General features: G+C 35.3%; 3 protein-coding genes across 4 annotated transcripts in view; 1 reads left to right on the top strand and 2 right to left on the bottom strand.

Annotated features, from left to right (window-relative positions):
• Nucleotides 1–27: 27 nt before the first annotated feature.
• LOC145730784 (nose resistant to fluoxetine protein 6-like) lies at nucleotides 28–3,452 on the bottom strand. The gene is made up of 12 exons (XM_081982196.1): nucleotides 3,172–3,452; nucleotides 2,341–2,504; nucleotides 2,104–2,285; nucleotides 1,970–2,046; nucleotides 1,705–1,919; nucleotides 1,482–1,654; nucleotides 1,263–1,431; nucleotides 1,024–1,211; nucleotides 863–971; nucleotides 621–804; nucleotides 428–570; nucleotides 28–376 (listed from the first exon to the last, which is right to left on the bottom strand). The coding sequence occupies exons 1-12, from the start codon at nucleotides 3,413–3,415 to the stop codon at nucleotides 146–148; spliced, it is 2,079 nt and encodes a 692-aa protein (XP_081838322.1). The 5' UTR covers nucleotides 3,416–3,452; the 3' UTR covers nucleotides 28–145.
• A 238-nt stretch (nucleotides 3,453–3,690) lies between these two features.
• LOC145730799 (juvenile hormone esterase-like) lies at nucleotides 3,691–6,089 on the bottom strand. Its single transcript, XM_081982223.1, has 11 exons — nucleotides 5,932–6,089; nucleotides 5,737–5,880; nucleotides 5,458–5,595; nucleotides 5,271–5,401; nucleotides 5,016–5,215; nucleotides 4,764–4,960; nucleotides 4,569–4,713; nucleotides 4,342–4,514; nucleotides 4,161–4,290; nucleotides 3,955–4,102; nucleotides 3,691–3,902 (listed from the first exon to the last, which is right to left on the bottom strand). The coding sequence occupies exons 1-11, from the start codon at nucleotides 5,983–5,985 to the stop codon at nucleotides 3,719–3,721; spliced, it is 1,644 nt and encodes a 547-aa protein (XP_081838349.1). The 5' UTR covers nucleotides 5,986–6,089; the 3' UTR covers nucleotides 3,691–3,718.
• Nucleotides 6,090–10,145: 4,056 nt separating this feature from the next.
• The window catches only part of LOC145730514 (uncharacterized), a 52,413-nt gene continuing 38,434 nt past the window's right edge, over nucleotides 10,146–24,124 (top strand). Inside the window, exon 1 of one of the 2 annotated variants that reach the window (XM_081981747.1) lies at nucleotides 10,146–10,376. The gene's annotated coding sequence lies outside the window, so the exon portion shown is untranslated. The remainder of the gene's footprint in view (nucleotides 10,377–24,124) is intronic. The other variant, XM_081981746.1, reaches the window with a different exon arrangement.

The raw sequence follows: 24,124 nt of genomic DNA, 5'->3' as shown, positions 1-24,124 counted from the left end.
CTGTCCTAATAAATTAAATTCCAAATATCGATGCGTAAAATAACTAGAAAATTTATTGCTATTATGCTATTAATAAATAAAATACAGATCTAATAACTAACTAAATAAAGCCAGAAGCATTTTTAAAGCAAATTTTTAAAAAAGGTCAAAGTAAATCATCTTTAGGCGGTTTGTGAATGATGGATATCGTTCCATTGGGTTTTTCTACGTTTTTAGACTCAATGATGTCTTTAACCGTGTTTCGATCAGTATTTCTCTTTCCACTCCCACCACCAAGCAGAAACTTTTCAATGGTAATCAAAGGAGACTCGAAAGATAAAGACCAAATTGCTGCCACTATAACCGAGAGGAGGTAATGTCCGCACCAAAGGAAAAACTGCAAAACGTTTTAGTATACAATCATTGCTACAAAAAACCAGTAGTTTACCAAGTCAAAGTCAGAAAAATGCTGCCTGGTTCTACGAAGCGAAAACCAGAAAAATATGACAGGCATGTGCATTATGTATAGGCAGAAAGTGAGTTTGCTGACCACTTGGATCCAGCCAGCAGTCAAAATCCAGTTTACTACACCTGGAATACTTGAAATGAACAAGCAGTCAATCTAAATATACCAATCAAACCTCCATAACCGTTTATGCAAGAATAAGTGATGAAAGCCAAGGCTAAGCACCAGAAAGGCTTAATGATCACCTGACAAACTGATTTGACTGCATGGGAGTGATCGTTGATATTTACTTCATGGTAGAGAGTGGTTGCTGCCAGCAGAACTAAAACGCTGACACACCACATCAGCAGGTTCTTATTCTGTAAAAGTTTAAATTAACCCCCACCAGTTAAATAATAAACGCCAAAGAATACAAACGTTTCTAAAAAGGTAGGGTTTGTTTCTTTTAACGCGTAGATAACAGCCAAAAGCCACTCCCATAAAGTAGGTGACCAACTTTGAGTGAGTTTCATACTCCAGTCCCTCTCTACAAAATGTATTGATTTAATTCTGGACTTAAAATGTTTTACCAAACTTACTCGTCAAAGTCTGGAAACAGGATTTTAGTGCAAATTGGTATAATCACAAATATCAAGTTGAGTACAATCATTCCGATCATGACTTGGTTGAAACGTTTTCGGTATTGCCAAGCCATGGGAATCAAAATAAGTGGAGAGATCAAGAATAACTGCCAGTCGGCTGACAAGTACCATAAATGCACCCAACACTATAAACCACCTTAAATAAGCACCACAAAGTAGTTTCGATGCATACTGACCATATCAGAGGGATTGTAGTAATTCTGAATGTACAAGAATACAGACCACCAGTGTTCCTTGCAAGGAGTGTTAAAGGTATTATAAACACCGGGAAAAATCGGTCCATTTCCTATATGCTTCGATATGTACACAGAATACAGGAAGAACATTAGCACAACCGGTGTAATCCTATTTGTAATATCCAGTAATGTTAGTAGAAACTGGGTGATACAAATTACCTTAAGTAACGGTGTACAATCATTTGAGGTATGGCCAAAATCTGAACGGAAATTGGTTTCGATGCCAGAGATTTGAAGTATTGGTAGGCTAGCAGAAAGCCGGAAATAAAGAAAAACGTATCTACTGCCAAGTAGGCAGTGGCCAAGTATTGCATTCTACGTTGTGAAATCACCTAAAATTAATTTTCTTTAGCTACCAATTACTACTGTTCCCAAAACTCACATTTTCCACTAATTCTCGATCAGTGACCGGTAGTTCGGAAAAAGCAGCTGCGGCATGACCCGCCACAATCCACATCATGCTCACTACTTTAATCCCGTGAAAAATCAAAATTTGTTCTCCACCACTCTTGTTCGTCGTTGTCTGACACAGTTTTTTGCCATTACTCAGTAGGGAAAAGGCTATCAGCAGAGTCTGGACCTTTTTATTCTGGAACGCTGTCGAGAAGGCAACCAGTTATACACTCTTGCAACCCTTAAATACTTACCGATTAGATGTTGATGCAGGAGTATGTCTACTATTGTAGAAAACACCATTACAAAAGCAAAACAGCTGAATAAAGTCCTGAAAGAGTTGAAATTACATGAGAGTATATTTGCTTGAAGGATTAAGGCAACCTACGCTACAGCTATAGTAGAACCATCTGGAGTACCAAAACCGTCTCTAGTAGAACAAATCTGCTCGTTAAACAATTGTTCTACAACATTTGAAATGTTTTCAGGTAAATAGCTTGTAATCATCATTCGGGCTACATCCAAGGCGTTACACGATTCAGGTACGCAGTAACTCAACAAATAGATTTCCTGAAAGTTTAAATTTTAGGAATCAACCAAGTACAGGAAGGAGTGATCAGCTGACTTCGGTACTTAAAGGTAGGAGAAAACCGTAGGTGCATTGTTTCCCTATGATTGTAGTGTCATTCTGCCAATGTTCTACTTCGATACATTGGTCGAATGCTCCCCAGTCTCTTCTTGTGGCTTTTAACATTCCTGGGTAAGGTACTTTTGACCATGCATCAGCCACTAAAATTGTATACTAGAATAGTATAAATAATATCCATAAACTAACAAAAGTGAAATTTGTGGTTTTTCAAATTTTCATTTGTATGTATTTTGTGGACTTTGAACCACACGGCAGCCACAATACGTCACTTTAATAAATAATAATCAAGATTACTTCGCTACCGTATGGATTTATCTTAATAACCAATAATTTATATCTAAGTCAGTCGGTAGGATAAAACAAAAGCGTAATTTTTATGGAGAAGATTTACAATTGTTTATTTAGTGGCAGAATTTTGTGTGTACAATGCTTTCCAAATTAAAATATAGATAAGCGTGTCTACCAGAAAAAACTTTAATCTGATGGTTTTGGATTAAAAAGTTACAATTTGGTAACGATGTTAAGAAATATTAGCAAAGTCACGGTTACACAATGAAATTTTGTCTTTGTAATTTTTTAGCAGGATTAAACTGTGTTCAAAACATAAATTATTAACTAATAAAAATAATTTAAAATGGCCATTTGGCGTATGGGAAAATCAGATTTCAATTATTTACTTTAAAAAGCAACTTTCAGCTTGCAAGCAAATGATGCACATGTAGACTTAGGATTATGTTGTTGTTTCTGCGTAATTACTTATTTAGTTTGAAAAAAAACTGATTTTTACAGAAACATTACAAAACTTACTTGTCAAAAAAAGATCCGTATTGTTGCAGACAATTTCCATTTCTTGCACACACGCTTCACTGATATTTTTTCCTGAAAAATCATTCTCGCAGGCATAGTTTAAGTAATACGGCGACACACTTAGATCTGGATTTTGTTGAAAAAGGTTCTTCACTTTGGGAACATTGACGAAACTGTCCAGATCGACCAGTTTGTGGCCGATTACCGATGAGACCAAAAACGCTGAGAAAATTATCGTCAACATTTTTTCGGCTTGAAATCTACAATAGGACTAATAGATTTTTTGGAACTAAAATTTCTTCTCTTGATAACAAAGTGCGGTTTAAATAAGGTGATCAATCTATGTGAGTCATATACCTTTATCGTGTTATATACGACTTTTGTATGTATGACAGCTTTATTGCTTCATGTTTTTAAGGTATTACAAGGAATTATAAAAGAAACTTGACGTGTAAATTATTGAGGAAGTTAAGAAAACGATTTTGTTTTATAGTTAGGTACAAAGTTAAAAGATATTAAAACTTGATAATGTATTTTATTTGTATTTTTAATAAGTCACGTAAGGTCTACTGCCGTAACCTTCATAAGCTGCTTTCCATAACGGATAAGTGGCTTTGGGCGTGGTTTTAACCTCCAAATTGTAATCGATGTCCAAATACTGATAGTTATACGTGTTTACTGTAGGCCAAATCACATTTTGTAGAACTGAATCCTCGGAAGGAGTAGGGTTTCTGCAATAAAACCACATTAACTGCTTATAATCGAATGGTCAAAAAAACTTACAAGTTTTTGACGAAATTAGTCCATAAAGTCACAAGCCTTGCACTGGTATCCTGATCTGATTGAGGGTAGGTACTGATATCTTCACTGCTTTTACCTCTATGAACCCATGTGTAGTACAAATCTTCACCATGCATAACCTTTTCAGCACCTGAAAATCACTAGAGTCAAACTCTGGCAGCAAACAGGTCACTCACAAATTGTCTCACCATCTATGCTCTTATTCCAACCTCCCAACTCTCCATCGTACGAGAAAATATAGAAGTAGACATTGGCAAATTCTGACATCAGCTCTCCTTGCTTGATCACACCCCTGGTGAATCCACTGTCACTACCAATCTAAACCAATGGTTAATATTGATCTCAGTTAACTAAAAATGGAAAAGTTACCCTTATCACGGCCTGTTCAACGCTGGCAAACAATTCATCTTCTCCAATGTAAATTTGCTTGATTTCAGCGGCTAAAGCGTCTCTTCGACTATCGTCAGTGACCAAATTGGCCGGAATCACGGAATAAGGGTTAGAATCATAGCCTGCTCCTAACTGTCTTACATAAGCACTAGCTATAGCCAAAAAAATAATTTAATAAATTACAGAAATTTTTATTGTATACTTACACTGCAAAATAAAGACATCTTCTTCAGAGTTGCATCCAATAATCACTGGGACCTTGTTGTAGTTTCCTTCTGCGAAAGCTTCATACATTTTTTCGGTGATGAAAGCATCATCGTGTTCCACTTCAACTACTGGTAAAGTCAACGCCTGAAATAGTTAGTTAGTTACTGTTTGATGTTAGTTACTGAAATATTTACAGGTGTTGTCAGTTTGGAGGCTGCGTCAATTTCACTAGCACTGACGCTTTGCAAGTATTGCAATTGCTCTTCACTGTTTTCTCCCACAGAACCTCCAATTTGTTCGATCAAACTGGCAACGTACGGCTTTGGATTGGCAATGAACGCCCATTCGTTTAAGGGCGAACCACTTTCTTGAATAGCTCCACTGATCAATCCTTTAAAAACACACTAATTTTGATTTTAAAGTTTTTTTTTTGAAGAGGTTAAGACCTTGGTTTTTAGGGCTTAACAGTTGGTAGCCTACGGAAGCAGATCCGGCACTTTGACCTGCAATAACGATTCTGGATGGGTCTCCACCAAAGGCGGCAATATTGTCGTAGGTCCATTTCAAAGCCATTGCTTGATCTTTCAATCCGGCATTTCCTGGTACCACAGTGTCACCAGTTGACAAGAAACCAAACGGTCCAATCCTGAGTGTTGATAGTATTTTTTTTTTTTAATTTTCATTTAACTGAGCCACTGTACCTGTAGTTGTGGGTTACTACGATCACATCTTTAGCCAGGAAACGGTCAGGGCCGGTCGAGTAAAAGTTAGAGGAGCCGCCTCTGAAAGCGCCACCATAGATCCAGAACAAGACTGGCAGTTTTTCGGAACCCTAAAAGACACGGTTAAATTGGGTTAGTTATTTTGACCTTAATAACTGGAATTAACCTTGTTGGCAGGTACAAACACGTTTAGGTACAGACAGTCCTCGTTTTCGGTGGTTGAGTCAGTTTTAACTTGATAGCAAATGTTGGCATCTGCGGTGGTTTCTTTAACTCCCTCCCAATATGCTGGGGCAACTGGTGCCTAAAAGAAACCAATATTATAGAACCAACCACTACAGATGGCGGTTACATCATCAGATACTGTCTTACTGAGTGCTACTGATGACGTAATCACCATTTACTTTGTTTTGGACTTTAGAACCAACGTCATAACTAAAAATACCTGGAATCTTAAATTTCCAACTGGTGGCGCAGCATAAGGAATTCCTAACCAGAGATTGTAAGTGGATCCATCTACTACTGAGGCTTGGGTTCTACCTTGAACTTGCCCATATTGGGTTTGTACGATTAAATCATCGGCCACAACCTACAATTTTGATTGGTTAATAGACACTAACAATTCTGAAATAATCGTTACCACTGAAGCTGTACAAGCTACAAGAACAGCCACACACAGCTTTAAATTGGTCATACTGTAGCTGTTTGGTTAACTGAACACAATAACTATAATCTAGCAATTAATTAGCTATTTATTTGGTTGGTGAAGTGTTGGACAAGAGCCACTCTACAGTCATAATAGTATTCTAATCTAACGATATTTTAGTAATTTACGTAAGCACTTCAATAATATGACCCTGAGTTTTTCAGCACAATTTAGTTACTTTTAATTACTGTTATACCAGCTTATAATCCGTTAACGAGAAAATACGTCCAGAAGAAAATTAAAGCGGCCCTAGATATTTTGAGCATGAAATACGTGCGCTAATCAAGGGCAATAGGGCCATGTCGCGAATAAGGATGACAAAAGGGGCGCACCATCACCGCCGTTGCATATTGATGATCATTAGTAGCAAAGACAAGCTCTAACCCGGATTTCGGGCTTCGAAGCTTTATGATGTGTTACCTATCCCATCAAGTAAAGGAGATTATTGCTTATTCTATACCCGCCCTTGGCCCTTAATGAAGTTCCGATGGCGTTTACTTTGATGGGAAACTTTAACAAAAAAACATGCAAATTTATGCGTAACGTGTGGCACTTTACGGTGTCATGAGTTGCGTATAGATGTCGTCACTTATACTTGACCCTGATTGCTTGGACACTCGTTGGACTAATTCAAAATACAATACGTAATTTAAGTGTGTTTTTGTTGTGTTAATTTCAACCTTTAATCACCTAATAGTCATTTGTTGTCCATCCACCACTTGATAATGAGAAATAATACATTATAATGCAAGAGAAAAGCGTGACAGTTTTGACATTAGAGACTTGTCACGTGATCCTAGAACACTATTCTCGTAAACAGTTTCGTGACCTGAATCATCCATCTGACCATATTTGATCCATCAAGCTATAAATGTTTTGTTAGTTGCCTAAAAATTAACCAATAAACAAATTTAGAAGAATTTTGTGTTCTAAAATACAGTTATTGCAGTGAGATATTTCATATAACATGTTACACCCACATTCGTTTACTGGTCGTATTTAACGGCAAAGAGCTACGCTGTTCAATCATACGTATATGGAAAATTATGTGCATGAAGGAGTGCATAAAGTTGAACGTATGAATAATCATTCGAATGAATTTGCTTAAAACAAATAACCCAATGCGGTTCCAGTATAAATATGCATAGGCGAATAAACAAACGTCCCTTCATTTTTAAAAGGTAATTTTCAAAGATTTTGTTTTAAATACAATTTGGTAACCACACGTGTTTACAGTGAAAAAAATTCAATTTAAATATAAAACGTTTATGTATCCCTTTTCCCCTCACCGCCGAGCCTCGTGCTTAAGCAATCCACCGTTATTAAACAAAAAAAACTGTATACAGTCGTTTTCATATTTGAAATTCAAATGAAAAGATTCTAAGTTATTTGTTTCGCAGAGATTACCACCGCGGCAAATTGAAAAAGTTGCCGGCTGTTATTAAATTTGAAAATAAAAGAACCGGAACGGCATTAGAACCGCAATGTACAAGGGTGTGGGACTTACAACGGAATTGGTTTGCCAAGCGCACCTAATCTTGCTTTTCTAACTTGCAACCGTCTTAAATTTATAACGGGTTGTAATCTGGCAAATGGCGCCCTCTTTTACTTTGGATAGTATGCAAGGTATAACGTTTACCGCCCATTTGTAAAGCCGAGATTAGTTTTTTCCATGTTTGCGCACTACAGTTCGCTAATTCATAATTTAGTTGCATACGACTGTAATTTTTTATTTTTTTTTTTGATTTTTTTTAGTTCATAATTTGCATAACAACTGTTATATAAAGAGGACATAAACCTTCCTGGCTTATAGAAAAAATGCTACAAAAACTGTTTGAAACAAATTTCAATTCAGTTAATTTTCCAAACTGCCTCCTCTTTAATATTTTCCTGGAAAGATTCTCGGGTCTATTCGTTATTCCGCTCCCAACAAGGGATCTAATGAAGTCCCGATCCTCCTTTAAGGACAGCGCATTGTATGATAATACCGACTTATTTTGTATGTAGCTACACATCCGCTAGTTAATTTGTCTCTTCTTCCGGGGGGGTCCCCATTTTATATACTCACACGTCTCCGAAGACGCTTCGCCCTATTAAATTACCGGTTTCTATGAGATCGTAAACGAGTTTTCGGTAAGAATTCAATTTCAAGCATGTCACATAACGGCCGGCAACTATATTTAGTGTGACAGTTTTATGGAAAGTTCACTTACGCGTAAATCACAACATAGTAGGTAATTTGTGATTGGTTAGGTTAGGTTAAAAGTTATTTTAAGAATGGTCACGTGACTGTCTGATAATATTGCTTTTGCGTCATATGACAACTATTATTAACGTCAAACTGTGCCCAGAAGCTGTAAAATCACGGTTCGGAACAGTTTTCGAAACAAGACGTCTTTTTGAGCTGCATGACTGTTTTCTCTGCAGTTTTTCACTTTCGGGTTGTGATTTCGAATCCAAACGCGTTATGATTCAAAAGTCACGTGACCACCATGTGACTTTAAAATTATGGTGTCACGTGATTTTTAGATCATAACGCGTTTGGATCCTAAAACCAGTGTATTGCCATACCATTTCAATAACATCTAATGAAGCAGGATACATTAGTTTTGCACTAAACTTGTATTGATAATCCTAGAACAGTCTTCCTGTGTTCCAGATTCAGGTGAGAACTGTCATTAACGTCAAAACTGTCAAACTTTAACAAACACCAAATTACCTTAAATCAACTTTTCGCCAATTTCAGTGACATGGTTTTGCATTCGAATTACGAACACGTCCCAACTTGTTATACCATTCCAACATCGAATTACTTAAAACAATAAACTATTTCACAGTAACCCAGTCTTGGTAACAATAGCCTTTCCATTTCCATATGGAAATTCAAACTTTCTAACGAATTTCGTAAGTTTCTCGGTAACGACGTAATACAGTTACCACTAGACAATAATAAAATGTTTTATACGAAATGAATGGGTATTGTTTAACGGTAATTCCACTCTTTTACGTTTCGTATTATCCCGGTAAAGAAATCTGAAGTTTGGTTATTTGAAAAGCAGAAAGTTTCCAGCAGAATCCTATTTTATTACTTTTCTGGAACGGAGGGAGATTATCTGAAACATACTAGCGGATAGATGCCGTGTAATGTAAGGGATTAACATTGTGGAGAAAGAAACGAAAAAGTTGTTAAAATAAACCGTAAATAATGATTGTCCTAATTTGAATCTTTAACAGTTACTGGTGTAATATCATTGTCGAGACTGCTTTGCTAAATCCTAGAAATATTTTCCTAATAAAAGGGGGATTGAAAGTCTCATTTCGCCGGTTATGTCTCCTCCCTTATCTTCCAGATAGGATAGACGGTGGCCGGATAAAGTGGCTCCAGTTTCAATTTAGGATGCTAATTAAAACTTAAGCCTAAAAGTTGCGACCAGCTTAACGTCTACAGCCTGCCACATTGCTGTTGCTGTTTATATTCATCTATACAATCCTACCTTTGCTTTTACAAATGTACCATCGCGTCCAAAAACAATTTTGACAATCCAAAGTTTTAACTCTATTTCCGAGTGGTTTTCTGAGCATAATGTGTAGTTAGGACATATTATTCTAATCGACTAATAAATTGTCAAAAGTGTGTTCAACTGTTAGAGCTCAACGGGCCGCGAGGGACCCAACTCTAGCTCCCTCTGGATACCTTAAAAGTTGAGAAGGACGCTAAGAAGTTTCTCCTATTTTAAACTCAATAAAAGGTTAAAAGCTTTTATCTTTATTGGCATTTTTATGCATCATCCTATTAAGTTTATAGTGGTTAAATATGAACAAACTTGTCAACCAGAAAAAGTATTATTGAATGATTGAGCTGGCTAAATGCCCGGAAGACTGACTGAATGATTTAAAGGCCAAACATGTTTTAAAGAAGAATTTAGTTTAAGTTCCATAATTTGGGATAATACGACTCACACTCAGCTAATAAACATTGTTCATTTTGCCAGCTCAATTGTCAGCCATTTAAATACCTTTTGTAGCAAAATGACTTTGTGCTCCAGCTTTCGGGGTATTCCCGAATCCCGACCTACTCCCGGCAAACTGGAATAGCGTAAGCGCGCTGGCGCTTGTGCAATTTCCTGCTTACCTTTAGTGGAAACCCGCGTTTTCGACAGTGTTTGGCGGGAAATCGGACTTACCACACCGCTGAATTGGGTCGTAAGCGGTTCTCGTCGAATTTCGCTCGTCGTTCCGTTAATCACTCCCAGAAATTTTACAAAAAAAAAGACAACTTACTAGTAAGTTACTGTGATGACGTAGTGCGTCTTGTTTATGCTTATTAAATAAGGAACTTACTACTTAAAAGGAGTTTTTAATAGGATTCGTAAAACTTGGTAAGTTTAGATCTGTACGGTAAAAGTGACTAGTATTTACAGTAGTTTTAGTTTTAAAAGCCAGCAAAAAATATTAATTTTATATATGTTATCTGTAGGTGCAACAGCATTTAACCCATACATCAATAATGTAAGTTGAACAAAGAGTAATAATTTAATAATTATGCTTTAATAATACAAATTTCAATGTTTGAGTAGCCAGAAACAGTTTCTAATTGAATTAGTGCAAGTTGTGCTTGGTTGACAAGTTTTAGTAATAAAGTGACAGTCGTATCCAATTAAATTAGGAAAAAGGTTCAGTGAAACTTTAATTTTAAGTTTTAGGATTAAATTAATGATTAATATTATAATTGCTGGAAATAGTCTGACATTGGTACGATATGGCCGACAAGGTATTGTTCTTGCAAAAAAATAATTTAATTAACAAAAAAATTGCACTAATCACGTATCTTTCGTTACAATCTCTAAAAATTCTAATTCCACCCGGAATTTTAAATATAATATTTAGATTAAATCTAGGTCAGATAATAAAAAAAGTACAAAATCCAACACCTGTACCTCAAATAGAAATTCAACTGGGATTCACTTTACATTTAAAATTATTCCGGCGTCGAGGGAAATGGAAAAAAATTGAGTTTGGCGGTTAGTAATTTGAATTTAAATATTTCAGTGAAATAACTGACTTATCGTATTAGAGAATCATGTCAATTAGAAAACATTCACTATAATGACTATAATAATTGCACATTTCTGTTTGTTTGCAAGCAAAAACAAAAAAATGCTCGCATCTAAATTGAAAATACTTCACACAAAGCGTGTTGGTAAAAAGGGTTATGCAGTCGCCATTACAATATTAAAACAGAACTTTTATATAAAAACAGGTACAAATCCCTTTCATGCCTCACGTTTGACCTGTCGATATCAAGCCCGTTATATCTTGTTGCATGATCTCGTTATATCGATTTGTGAACATGGTAGTAAACAAATAACAAGGCCCGAAGTAAATTGCATGTTTCCTTTATAATACACCGTATACTTAGGTATAGATAGACGATGCTATGACGTTTTAAATTGTGATAAATCCAGTGCACAAGGAAAATTCAATTTGTTTTGAACTTTATGTATTAGAACGAAGGTATTGCTAGCTAGTACATAAGAAAAATATTCAAATTGATTGTCATGACATTTTTTAAAAAAGTTGAATTAACAAGTAAGATGGTGACATCTGAGATACATTAACAAAAAATCACTTTTATGTTTGTTTGTGATTAATCTCACAACAACAAACAGTGTTGCAATTTACGCAAATATTGCACAGGTAGATTTAGTATTTTTCAAATATTTACTTTTTGCAAATAATCATTGTTCACTTTTAAAATTTTGGCAAGTCAATACAAATTGATTTATGTTAGTAAATAAGTTTATTTTATTACAAATTGGGTCTAAATCTATGGCTTTAAAGTTACAAGAACAATTCCCGAATCTAACAATAGCAATATAGGAGGAAGCGTCTATATTTTTCCGGATGTAAGACACTTAGGAATCGTCTTGAGACCGAATTTAGTTTTCCTGTTTGGAACTGTTCGGAAAATTAGGGATATCGACGTGCGGAGATGAATCCCAAAGGGAAATTGACTGATTTCGCGAAAGCTATTTTACAGCATCGGCAATTTTCGACAGATTGTTCGAAATTTTATACAAAGTTTCTTAGACAAGGATTCTGTTTTATTATGGGGACGATTGTAAACTATAAATATTTAAACGGGAGAGAGGGTAAAAGGGGACCGAAAACAATAATAAGAAAACTGCCGGACGCGAACATAACCCCGAAAATCTGTCCTGCTGGGTTTTTGGATAATGCATCTATAGAGGGAATCCTTGGAAAATCCATCTCTCGAGGGGCCTTTCTCCATCGGACTAGATATAGCTAATTTTCGGGAAAACCGACCCCGATGCACATGGGTTTTCAATAAAATTTGAATCTCGATTTGGTTTTATGTTTATTTTTATTATGGTCACAGTTTCCATGTTAATAAATTGGTTCAGGGTGTCGTTAAACTTTTTTGAATGTTACTGTGAGTGGTAAAAAAATTCTTTTCCTTGACCAAAACGTAACGTTTCCAAATTTGATATTCATTCATCATGCATAATTTATTAACGTTCCATATTTACGAGTCCAAAACCTTTAGTGGGGGAAACTATTATCCTTTGTGAAATCGTTCCCGATCCGGGGCACACGTGTCACTTGACGAATAAAATGACAAATCGCAGCTCTGTAGATTATAAGAAACTTAATTAATAATGATACACCCTCAAATTGGGTTCGTACATAAATTGTATCGATCCCGAAATTAATTATTGTGCGGTGAGTAACAATATAAGCAAAATCAATGTCTATTTGCAGTATGTTGGACATTATTGTCACAGGTCTACATTTAATACAAATATGGACAAGTATATTCGCAAATAGGTCGGCAATTTGCTCTAAAACAGTTTATAAATTATTATGCAGCTTTGGGGGCTTTCAGTGGACGCGCAATGGCGCTTCATTTAGTTTTATCAGTTAATTATACGTGAGCTGCTTTCAGTCATTCCACTCCACAATAATTTATCCATTGACCCAAAATTATATAGTGATTGGCTTTTATTGTAGTCTTTTCAATAGAAACCCGACCGACGTTGATTGAAAGTGCAGATAAAACACTTTAACGAGATTACCAGATCAAATTTTCGCTATTTAAAGATATTCGGAAAGCATCCCGCGGTTCCAAACTAATTACGGAGATGCCTTTATATAATTAGGGATTTCCAGTCGTAAACCCGGGGATAAATTTTAATTCGGAACCGCCTAATAAATAATTCCAGATTCGTTAAATGGGCGTGTGCGGGATTCGGGAGTAATCACCTCGACTGGGTTCGATTCGTATTTTTTTTTGTGCTGGAATGAATGGAAAAAAAGGCACAATCCTCGATGACATTTCAGTGCCAATTTTCAACCGTAAAATTGTTTAAATGTATAATAGCACAAGTATACAAATTTGCCGCTGACATTCTGAATTAAACTTTGTTTTGAAAAGTTGGAACAGTTCACATGCAGAATAACTGTAATTATTATCCATGTAAATGTTAACGGGAGATTTTCTGTAATTAAAAATTGTCCGTTAGTTATCTTTCTTGGTCGACTATTTAGTGTAGTCGAGCGAATTTGACGTCACAATGACATAATTGAACAAAACAATATATTAACCATCTGTCAAATTGCGTCATCGTGACGTTAAACTATGGAGCGTCAAAACAAACAGGATCCTTGGATTTAATTATATTCGTTTCTTTTTTTCTTGAAACTTGTTTGTCCTGACAGTTCTTACTTTATTTTTTGTATTTTTGCAATTTTGTCAACAAAATTCAGTAAACATATCACTATCACTCTAGATTTCGTTTGTTTCAATGCTATTTGTAAAGATAGACAAAAACAGAAACATTTTCAGCTCTCCGATTAAATCTAACCTAATTAACCAGTAATCTTGAACGGAACTGAGCACCAAGAGAGATTGGAGCAGAGAATCCATTCAAACATTGGGAAAAAATACCATAATATGGTATACGGACTAAAAACTCCCGAGGGGACTGGAGCAGGAGTCCACGGGCCTCGCACTAAATACTCCCAAGAAGAGTAGCAAAAGAACCAAAAACACCCCACCACATCTTGCTGGAGTTTTATGTGGTACGCCACAGAAGATTAAACACCCTGGGGGCTGTGGAAGAAATACTTCGAACAGACCCACTCAAGATCCTAAAATTCCTAAAGGAACTAAATCTTGAGGGGCTGCTATGAACAAGGAAACGTTGAGATAGCAGAAGAAGATGGGGTACAATAGATCTAATCAGATCACATCTGTCACCATCCACACCTACCATGACCATTACCAACCAGTAATCTAAAAATTTCATCACTTTAAACAGTTTCATTATCACCAGTATCACCTCAAATTAAAATATTGAATATTTGACGAAATAATGAAGTTAAAACCAATCAAAATCCTTTTATTTGCCCCTAAAACGTTCATTAAGGAAAATACTAAAACAAAATTATTACTGAACCCTTATTAAAGACACGTGTTAACGAGATGCCTTTGTAAATGATTATTTTCCTTGTCAAAATATGGAAAATGTCGAATCGAACGAAACAAGCAAAATATTCCCGAAGGGAAAGTCGATTCAGCTTTAGATGTTTTACGAAATATTCGTTCGGGGACATTCAATTATTATTAGTTTGACTTTATGCAGATTGACATTGTCTCCAGTGCTTTAAAATCGCATTTAGGTGCAAAAATACCTTTCATCAAACTGGGCGATTTAATTTACAAAGTTTTCAGAGGGCGGAAACGTAATTCGATAAAGAATCGAACACAGAAAATTTTAATAATTTTCATTACTCTTAGTTTTTAGGTAAAGTTTTTAAAACTGATTTTTCGGCAGCGTGGCATATTTAAATTTTAAATTTTTCAGTTTAAATGTTTCTGAAATGAATGGAAAAGTTTAACCTAACCTAACCTAACCTAACTAAAGTTTGTATTTGTAGTTTTATACAAGTATGGAAATTTTATAGATTAGATTTCCATGATAAGAAGGGGGAACTAAAATAGAGATAAACTTTTAAAGAGACATGTGTCAAAGTGTCAAAACGCAAAACAGTTGATTAGAAGGTTTTAATCATGTCGTTGAAATGGTCACGTGATGAATGACACACATCCGTTTCGGTGCACATGTCAAGTCTATGTTGCAAATTCTTCAGTTGATACTAAAATAACTGACAGTAGTAAAATTGTCCTGGACAGAACAGAAGCCATTGAAACAGAAACAAACAAATAACTGACAGATCAAATGATATATGCCCATCCAGGTTTACCTGAGTAAATCCCTAAAATAATGTATATTGCCAACTGTGTTTGTTGTATTTTAATTAACTATTGCACAGAAAACACCAAATTTTTGACAGCACATAACTCGGCTATTTTGACAGTTACAAAGGTTTAGTTTGGATCACTGTGTAGCCTTTGACATCCTCTTTAATTCCCTAATGTGTAGTTACAGAGTTTTAGTTCAAAAATGTCAGCTTAATGCATACAGTGTTTGCTGAGATCAAGCATTAAACTTTTCTAATTGGCACGAGCAATGGCGTTTAATTGGTTATCGGTTCAAAAACTAAAAAGTACGCTATTTCAGATAAAACACCCTGTATATAATTACGTTCTTCGATTCGGCTTGTCACCTACTTTACAGTCACTATGTGCTGCACAAAAAAAACTACAGTACCCAAAATATACAGGGTAAACAGGAAAGAGAAAAACAAAATGGTGACGACAACTTTACGTATAATCTTTATGTTATGAGAAATCACTTTTTTGGTATCTCCACAAATCGCCAGTGTCTCGAATTGAGTGACAGTTACTGTCATTTTGACAGCTGGAATGGATTCCCCGTCCCCAAATTAGTCGAAAATGAGTACCATCAAGCCTAGTGAAATCGGACTGGTTTTGACGTTATTAGCTGTCAAAGTGACCGGAACAAAACGAGTAAAGTTTGTTCTCTTCGCGCCAGGATACAAAATTAAAAATAAGCGAGCGTCTTGGAAAACGGAGGCTTTAAACTGCATATTTTTTTGATATTCACATATTTATTATAGGTATACTATTTTTCAATAAAACTGTGAACTTTAATGGCCTGTTTTTCAACTGCATAAATTATGTTAAAAACATTATCATGTATATTAATAATGCTTATGTTATGTTATTACTTAGGTGATAAAATTAGTTTTAAGTTCTAATATTATTTAAATTTTTAGGAGTGAAGTTATAGTCAACTTTGATATTGACTTATTTCACTTAATTTAAGGTCCTTTGGTCAAAAGTGATCAAATCATTAAGTGATTTTTATTGGTAGATCAACGGATCACAAAAATTAGCCCTGAAACTATCTAGTCGTTATGTTAATGCCCCATTTTTATAGTCCCCATCAGAAGCTATTGTAAGCGAACAATGGCACTATTAAAAATACATTTTCGCCCAGAGCCCGGAACTAAATAACTTTTGTCGGAATGCTTTATTTCCCAAGTCAATTGATGAACGAGCACAATGAGTTTAGAAAAATCTCGTGGGGATCTACTAAAAGAATGAAATTGGATCGCCTCTGAAAAATTACACTTAAATAACGAAGGAATGAAATAATGGCCGTCAACTCTGCACGACCAAGAAACTTTATTTATATTAAAAATGCTCGTTTATTAATAATTCTGTGCTTTTATTTTAGTATTGGCACGTGAAATATGAACTTTATTGTACGAGTTTTAAAACAATAAATTTTCAGGTTGATTAGCAAAATTGGTTAAAAACCCCATTTGACCGAAGGGCACTAGTAAATTTGATAGTAATTTTATTTCCAAGTGAACAAAAAAATTTGAGTTTAGCGATTTAGCAGCAATTCTAAATTAGAAAATTAAATAAAAACGGAAACTAATCAAAGTAAGAAAACATCCACTTCCCAGTGAAGGCAAACATTTAGCGTTGCAGTCGTCCGTCCTCCCATATTTAAAACAAATTTGCATAACTCCAAAAAGGCTGACATGCAAACTAGGAGGATTATATTTCGTGTTTGTTGAAATAAATCTCTGGAATTCCGACGGGCGCATTGTGAAAAATACACGCAAACAAATCTGAAGAGAGAGAGAAAACTGGATGCAAACCATGCTGGAAACACTGGTAGAAAACGTATTGCGAATACGAATTTATATGATTTTTCTCTCGTTCTGGAGCAATAATAATAGTTTGGGGCTCACCGAACTATTGATTGCACACAAAATGGTGTATGGAAGGAAGATTAACGTGGCCTAACAACATTTTCGACCAGCCATAATTTCGTAGATTATATCATTACATCAAGCTCCACTGCGGACTATAAATCGATTAGGGTGTGTCATGGAATTTGCTGCATGTATTTATGAATAAAAACAGCACTAAAATGAAATTATATTGTGTTTTAGTCGTAAGAATGCATAAAAATAATGTTTGTATTACGGACGAATGTTTAAGAAGTTAATGCACTACTTGATGCAGTGCACTTACCTAGAAAAGAAAATCTGAATATATATAGCGCAGAGCGTACTTTTTCGATATGAATAATTCATGATCTTGCCGTATTTACGAAAGCCATAATATTTCCTGGCATGTCCTTTAAAAGCTCGGTGCTGATACCGCTAAATATTCCAGACACGAGTCCTATCAGAAGCAATCGGAGACGATGACATTCGGCCTCTGCGAAACCATATTTTTGTCTCTTGTAGAGCCCGAGCTTAACGTCTTAGAATTCACTTTGAGCCACGACCTAATGCACACTTTATTCCTGGCAAAATGCTGTGCAACATGTTTCCAGACTGGATATAGAAGTTGGGTATTTATACAACCAAGGGCGGAATACAAATAAGCAGAATCTCGACTTGGAAAATATTCCTTTTCCATACTTTAGAAAGTTGTGCAACTAATCACGTAAGTTATTTCCGGGGGCCAGCCATAACTTATTCGTAGGCTCACCATGCAGGACATTTCAACCAAAATCGCCCCAGAGACAAAAAAATCCATTTGATTTGCATGAAATGCAAAAAAACTTCTATTAATACCTTCAAACTGTTATCACGCAATTTGAAAATTAAAGCTTAGAGAGCAGGTCATAAGAGCTACAATGTCAGGTAAAACAGGAACAAGTTTTAGATTTTATGAGAAACTTCTTTCCGGTTGCCAAGTTGATTTATCTTTTGTCGTTTTTCGGAAAATCAGGAAAACGTCAAGTCTTATAACTGCTAAAATCTAAAATAGTTTTAAGTTGCGGACAAACGTTTCAAAGCATACTGAACCACCTTGATTTCAACTTTCTGAAGTTATTCGGTATCAATTTTTTTTTATTGAAAAAAATCACCATTTCAGTACATGTACAACCAACTTGAGACACACTGTATACTCGTTACTTGATGTAAAATTTAAATTAAGCTGGGAATGCGGTAATAAGCTGACACTAGATATTCTTGGTATGTAGGTAAATTTGTATTACATGCAATATATTATCCACGTATCTGATACTATACAGTATGTTCAGTTAAGTTTAGTATGTACATTACAAGGTGATATTTTACTAGTATTGATATTTCCGATTATATAAGTTAACTTAGATTATTCTAAATTTGAAACAAAGAAAGTTAGCCAGTGATCTAGTTCATCTACAGTGTGGTCCGAATTGGTGATGCATGTATATCCGTTATCGTAAGAGATACACGATCGGTTAAATGGGAAAAGTTTTAGGAAGTTCAATGCCAAATTCATACCCGGTTTTGAAATTAGATTATCATTTGCCGTTTTCCGGGAAATTGGGAAAACGTGAAACACTGCATTTTTAACTTTGCCTTATAGGTCCTTAACGAAGATAAAAATGTTTTTGAAAATGTTACCTTATTAGGGCACTTTTTGACGTAGAATACGATGATGTAATTAGAAATTTTTTATCGGCACTTGTTTCGAAGTTATGCATGACTACTTTGGAAAATCTTATGGGCGCCATCTTAGATTTTTACATTTTCGGAAGAAACAGGAAAAAAATTATAATTTTTGCAAATGATAATCTAATTTTAAAACCGGGTATGAATTTGGCATTGAATTCCCTAAAACTTTTCCCATTTAACCGATCCTGTATCTGTTACGATAACGTACATCAATCACAATACATGCATCACCAATTTGGACCACACTGTATATGTAAAACGATAGAGCAACCCACCGCATTTGGAGGTTTACATCGATGTCTTCACCGCCATATTCATAAAACTTTTCCTCATTTCCTCTTTAACGATTGGACATCACCTAATTATTATTTCTCTAAAATCGCCTGAACCTGGCTTAAAACCACCCAATTTAGCCTGTATTATTAAGGATACACCGATTGCCGAAATTGACACAAAGGGTATCATTAGATGTGATTTAATTATTTCCCGTTTAACTTTACACGACCCGAAGGGCCATCCCTACACTAATTCCACCGGACTTTCCTATGGGGATTGACCCGTTCCTCGATCGTATTATGGACTCGATCGGTCTGGCAAAAAGGGCTTGGAAACTTTTCGGCATGGTAAATGCATTAATCAGTGATTCTGAACGCTACACTTTTCCAAAACTGTGTGGACAAACATTAGAAACGTTATACCAATAAGTTTGAAACAATGGATAATAGCCCAATCAGTCATTGGGAATGTGTCTGTTCAATGTAATGGATAATCCGGTGGTAGTGTATTAAGATGTTAATTAGCAGTTTGACAACAGCTCTAGTAATTGAGTAGTCATAATCTCTTCGAGAAGCTTCTTCATCCTTCAGCAGCCATTATAATTGCTAGCATATTGACTAACAATTTGAATATGTAAAACAAGCTTTTTGCGAAAAGCTTTAAGCTAACTAGATTTTAATACCGCCTCAAACGTAATGCCCTCTACGAGACATTAAGCAAATAAGCTCGAAACTGCAACACTACTTGTTTATACTGTTCCAAGAGCGAATTAGCAAAATACATATCCTACTACTATATCCAGACCAGACTAATATTACCGACTGGAATTAACTTGGCACCAATCGAGACAAACTAATTAACCAACCTATTCGTTTTCATAACACTCGATGCACGCCACCTCCACATACTAGAAAATCGTAGGAGAATTTGCAATTTCCTTCGGGGAAAACACGTTTCGTTCCCGTTCCGAATGAAAATTAAGACCGAATAGAATTTAACTAAGTGTTGCCTATATCGAGCCTTATTATACTCGAAGGCAATTGCATGTTCGGCTTTGGCACAGAAATTTCCACTAGTTCTATTTATGTCGATGGCCTTTTTACCTGCTTTCCATCCATTAAGCTCATGTTGAGTGTGTGTGTACACCTTTTTGACTTCGACCTTTGGCCTTTTTTGCGTTGAGTGCGGTTTAAAAAAGTGTATTTTTGACTTTTAATGTTTTTGTCAATACATTGTTTATAACGTGTTTAAGCCTGATTTATTAGAGTTTGTTTTTGTTTAACGTATATTCATCTACAAATTTAAAAATTTCTAATTTTGTTTCAAAACGATTTCAATGTATAACAAAGGGCATACTTATCCTATAAGGAAAAAGGTGAACGTTTTAAAGTCCTGCAATTGTAAGGACAAAATCCTCATTAACCAGACAGATTTCGGCTCTTAAAGCCTCATCAATTTGGTTCCTTTCATTGATCCAGTATTATTCCAGCTCTATCCCATTTAAGCTTAGTACAAGTTGGCTCGGTGTGGACCGAACACCGCAGAGAACTTCAAACCGATAAATTACGACGTTCAGGTCAAGTAAGACGCGCCTAATTATGTAAAAACCTTTTCAATTACCTTAAGATACGAGAATAATGAAGATGAGGCTAATTAATTCCATTCTTCTCGATACGGTCCTGAAATTACTCATATAAATAATAAATAATTACATTTCAACCATCTTGCCAAACTACTAACAGCGTTACTGACAATCGTTTGACTTAATGGAAATTTGGTTCCACTTGTTCCATCATCCTTACCTCAAAAATTTGACATTATAATTATTTCATACCAATTAGGCACTCCAATGAAATGTCAAGTACAGCTGATTGAAACTTTTGGAAGGGCAAACACGGCCATTAAAACACACTTTCTTATGAATTTGGCAGGCATTTTATGAAATATCAACTCTTTAGAAAATTGCAAAATTTAAGCTAGAACTCTATGTATTCACCAGAAAATGTGTTTTAATGGCCGAGTTGCCCTTCCAAAAGTTTCAATCAGCTGTTTCTGACATTTCATTGGAGTGCCTAATACTGCTGAGATGTACGCTTTGACATTTTATAACAGCAAAACAGTATTAAATCCCTTGTTCCTAGTATTACTAGATAGTTAATAAAATATAATGTCATTTTGGTGGTTTTTACCAGCGACAAATTCGATAATTTCCCCAGTTCCAGGTAATACCGGGGATATTTTATTTTAATTAGTTAGAAATCTGGTCCGATTTTGAGTAATTTAATTAATTAGATCGAATGCTACAAATCTCCCTAATGAAATAATGGATATAGTAAGTGAGGCCCGGCCTCATCGATATTTTGCTAATTAAGTTGACGGCTCCGTTTTAGCTCCACCATGACAACTAGAGTCGCATTAATATGTCGATAGCAAAATGCTTAATTGCGGTTCTCGTACTTTATTAATGTTCCGTAATTGCTGGATGTTTCGATGTAATTAAAATTTTATAACAACTGAATAATTCAAGTTTATCAGTTATAGTCGTATTTGGGGCTAAATTTCTTGGCCAAACGAGCACAAATACTCCAATTAGCAAAGTTTCAGAAATAACACTGAATGCCTCTTTCAGTTTCCAATATAACGACTCGTGTCACTTCTGGGAAAGTTTTGCTTTACTGAACTTTACACTCATTAGTCCGGGGATTTTATGATAGACATTATAAGCGCAGCAGGCCAATTGAAAGGTTGATAGCAACAGTAAATGACTGAAATGAAGAGCTTAGAGTGTGCGTGCTGAATTTAATTGCCCCGATCCGTATTGAAGGGCTTTACATAAGCGTTTTCAGTAAAATCGATGATTGACGCTAGATTATGCTAAATGAAATTGGGCTCGGATAATGCCAAAGCACAGTCTTATCTTGGCTCGTACGCTTATACGTGGAGATTATTAGCGAACCTGAAAAGTCATTGTATGCAGGCTAATCAAGCGTGGAGACAGATTAGAAGATTCTCCAGAATGCATTTATGTCATAAATTAATGTTAATTTACTAGAAATAATACCTTTTTACTAATACTTGTTCTTTTTACTCATTGCTTTCTAGTATATTAGGCGGTGGCCAGTGACATCTGTCATCTGTCAGTCAGTCCGTCTAAAGCTGAGTTTACATAACAACTTCATGGAGCTTGCTTCTGACGTCACATAATAATAATTTTTAGCTACCCAAACACGTCAATAGACAGTAAAAATGCTTCAAGCCTATCTAAAATTACCAGGAAGGCTTCAAACAGAACTTTGTGCACGATTTTATAAAAATATATAAAATGTTCAGTTTTAATCTATTACCGGAAATAAATAATTCAACAGATAACAGCTAAGGTAATAAGCACCTGGCAACCATAAGCTATTTCAGGGATTTAGATGAGATATATTGCAAATTTGTTCTCACACCGTAATGGCGCATTTGTCTTGTATATTTTTGATTTTTAGCTGGCAAAAAAGAATTTAGTTTCATTCATTTTCACAATAAATATTAAGTATACCATATTTCTCATACAACATAATAAACTTCAAGTTAGTTAGTTTGCTACCACAGGAACAATAACTCACTAACAGCGCCGTTCTCGTCGGAATATACAACAACTTTTGCTATGTGTTTTCGTTAATTGTTTTGAGTTATGTTACTGTAAGGAATATGTAGCCTCTAATAGCAAGAAATAGGAACTTCGTTTTGTTTCACCCAGTTTCACTCTAAAGTTAATTAAAACACACGTCGAAAGTTTCTTAGATGAGTGAGTTTCAGTCGATCAGTTATTAACAATGTTAAATTGATTTCGGTTTGAGGTTTCGTCACTTTAAGCAGGAATGATTTGTTTTAATTAAAAGTTGTCTGGTTAATGTTGACACACCCTTCGACTCTCACTAAAATTCGTGGTAATAAACTAATTGAAGACTTGGGAAAGTTTACACCTAAAATCGATCACTCCTACGCTTTAGATTATTTTGATGTTAAATCATACTTTCGAAAGAAATCTTTAGTAATACGGCAAAACACAAATCCTCCATTTCGGAAGTCCCCCGCCGAGAGAATTTTAAAGTGAATAAGAGCTCGGAAGTTTCAATATTGTCAAAAGTCATTTCTTGTGATTGCTGGTGATAGGAGGCGTGCTCGGAATGTTTAGCTTCACCGAACTTTTTAAAAGTGGAACTGCCGAGGAAATATTACTACATACCCGGAAATACAAATGACATTTTGAATTATGCATATACACTGCCAGAAATGCGCTTGTGTATTTCTGTTGATGTTCTGAAAGATGGAAAATGGATTTCGCAAACTGAATATTTTTGTTCGTCCTCGTCGAGATCAAATAAATCTTTGACAACGTAATTATACCCGTTTCAAAACGTCGTAATTCCTGTAAAAGCTAGATAGAAGAAGATATAATATTTCATAAATGTAGCGAGTTACTTGACACACACAGCGCTAAAGCCCTTTAATTAGTAAAAGATAAACTGGACCGTAGGGTCATATAAAACTTTGTTTCAGTTAGCTTTGGGACTGATGCAGTTTACTGATCTGGCTCTTAAATTCACAACCAACTGCATTGATAATGCTTTGTACAGTAAAATTTAATATATTTGGTAGAGACAGAAAAAAAATCATTATACACACAAAATCAGTAGATGATAGCAAGACTAAACACAAATAACCTATTGTGCTGAGATTTAGGCATTCAGTTTTTTTGAGTACTAATTACGTATTTACTCTGAGCAAACTTTTATATTTGAATAAACGACTGTATTTATCTAAATTTAAATTCCGACCACTGTTGTGAAATTGACAACAATTAATATTAATCAAACAATAGCATTATTGTTTCACAATTTGTTGAAAATAACCTTCGACTTTAATTAATTTATAATAAAGA

This window comes from Ips typographus, linkage group LG6, assembly GCF_016097725.1.
Source record: "Ips typographus isolate SLU linkage group LG6, UJ_Ityp_2.0, whole genome shotgun sequence".
NCBI lineage: Eukaryota > Metazoa > Arthropoda > Insecta > Coleoptera > Curculionidae > Ips > Ips typographus.
Note: the sequence above shows the minus strand (reverse complement) of the source record. Positions and strands in the feature narration are given on the sequence as shown.

What these genes read in the sequence shown, in the direction of transcription:
- LOC145730784 (XM_081982196.1), bottom strand. Translation starts at nt 3,415, where the DNA reads ATGTTGACGATAATTTTCTCAGCGTTTTTGGTCTCATCGGTAATCGGC. An exon ending in ATCGAGAATTAGTGGAAAAT is followed by an intron (nt 1,655 to 1,704) that starts GTGAGTTTTGGG and finishes AATTAATTTTAG; the next exon opens with GTGATTTCACAACGTAGAAT. An exon ending in TTGCATAAACGGTTATGGAG is followed by an intron (nt 571 to 620) that starts GTTTGATTGGTA and finishes CAAGTATTCCAG; the next exon opens with GTGTAGTAAACTGGATTTTG.
- LOC145730799 (XM_081982223.1), bottom strand. Translation starts at nt 5,985, where the DNA reads ATGACCAATTTAAAGCTGTGTGTGGCTGTTCTTGTAGCTTGTACAGCT. An exon ending in TTGGAAATTTAAGATTCCAG is followed by an intron (nt 5,596 to 5,736) that starts GTATTTTTAGTT and finishes GGTTTCTTTTAG; the next exon opens with GCACCAGTTGCCCCAGCATA. An exon ending in TTGGAATAAGAGCATAGATG is followed by an intron (nt 4,103 to 4,160) that starts GTGAGACAATTT and finishes AGTGATTTTCAG; the next exon opens with GTGCTGAAAAGGTTATGCAT.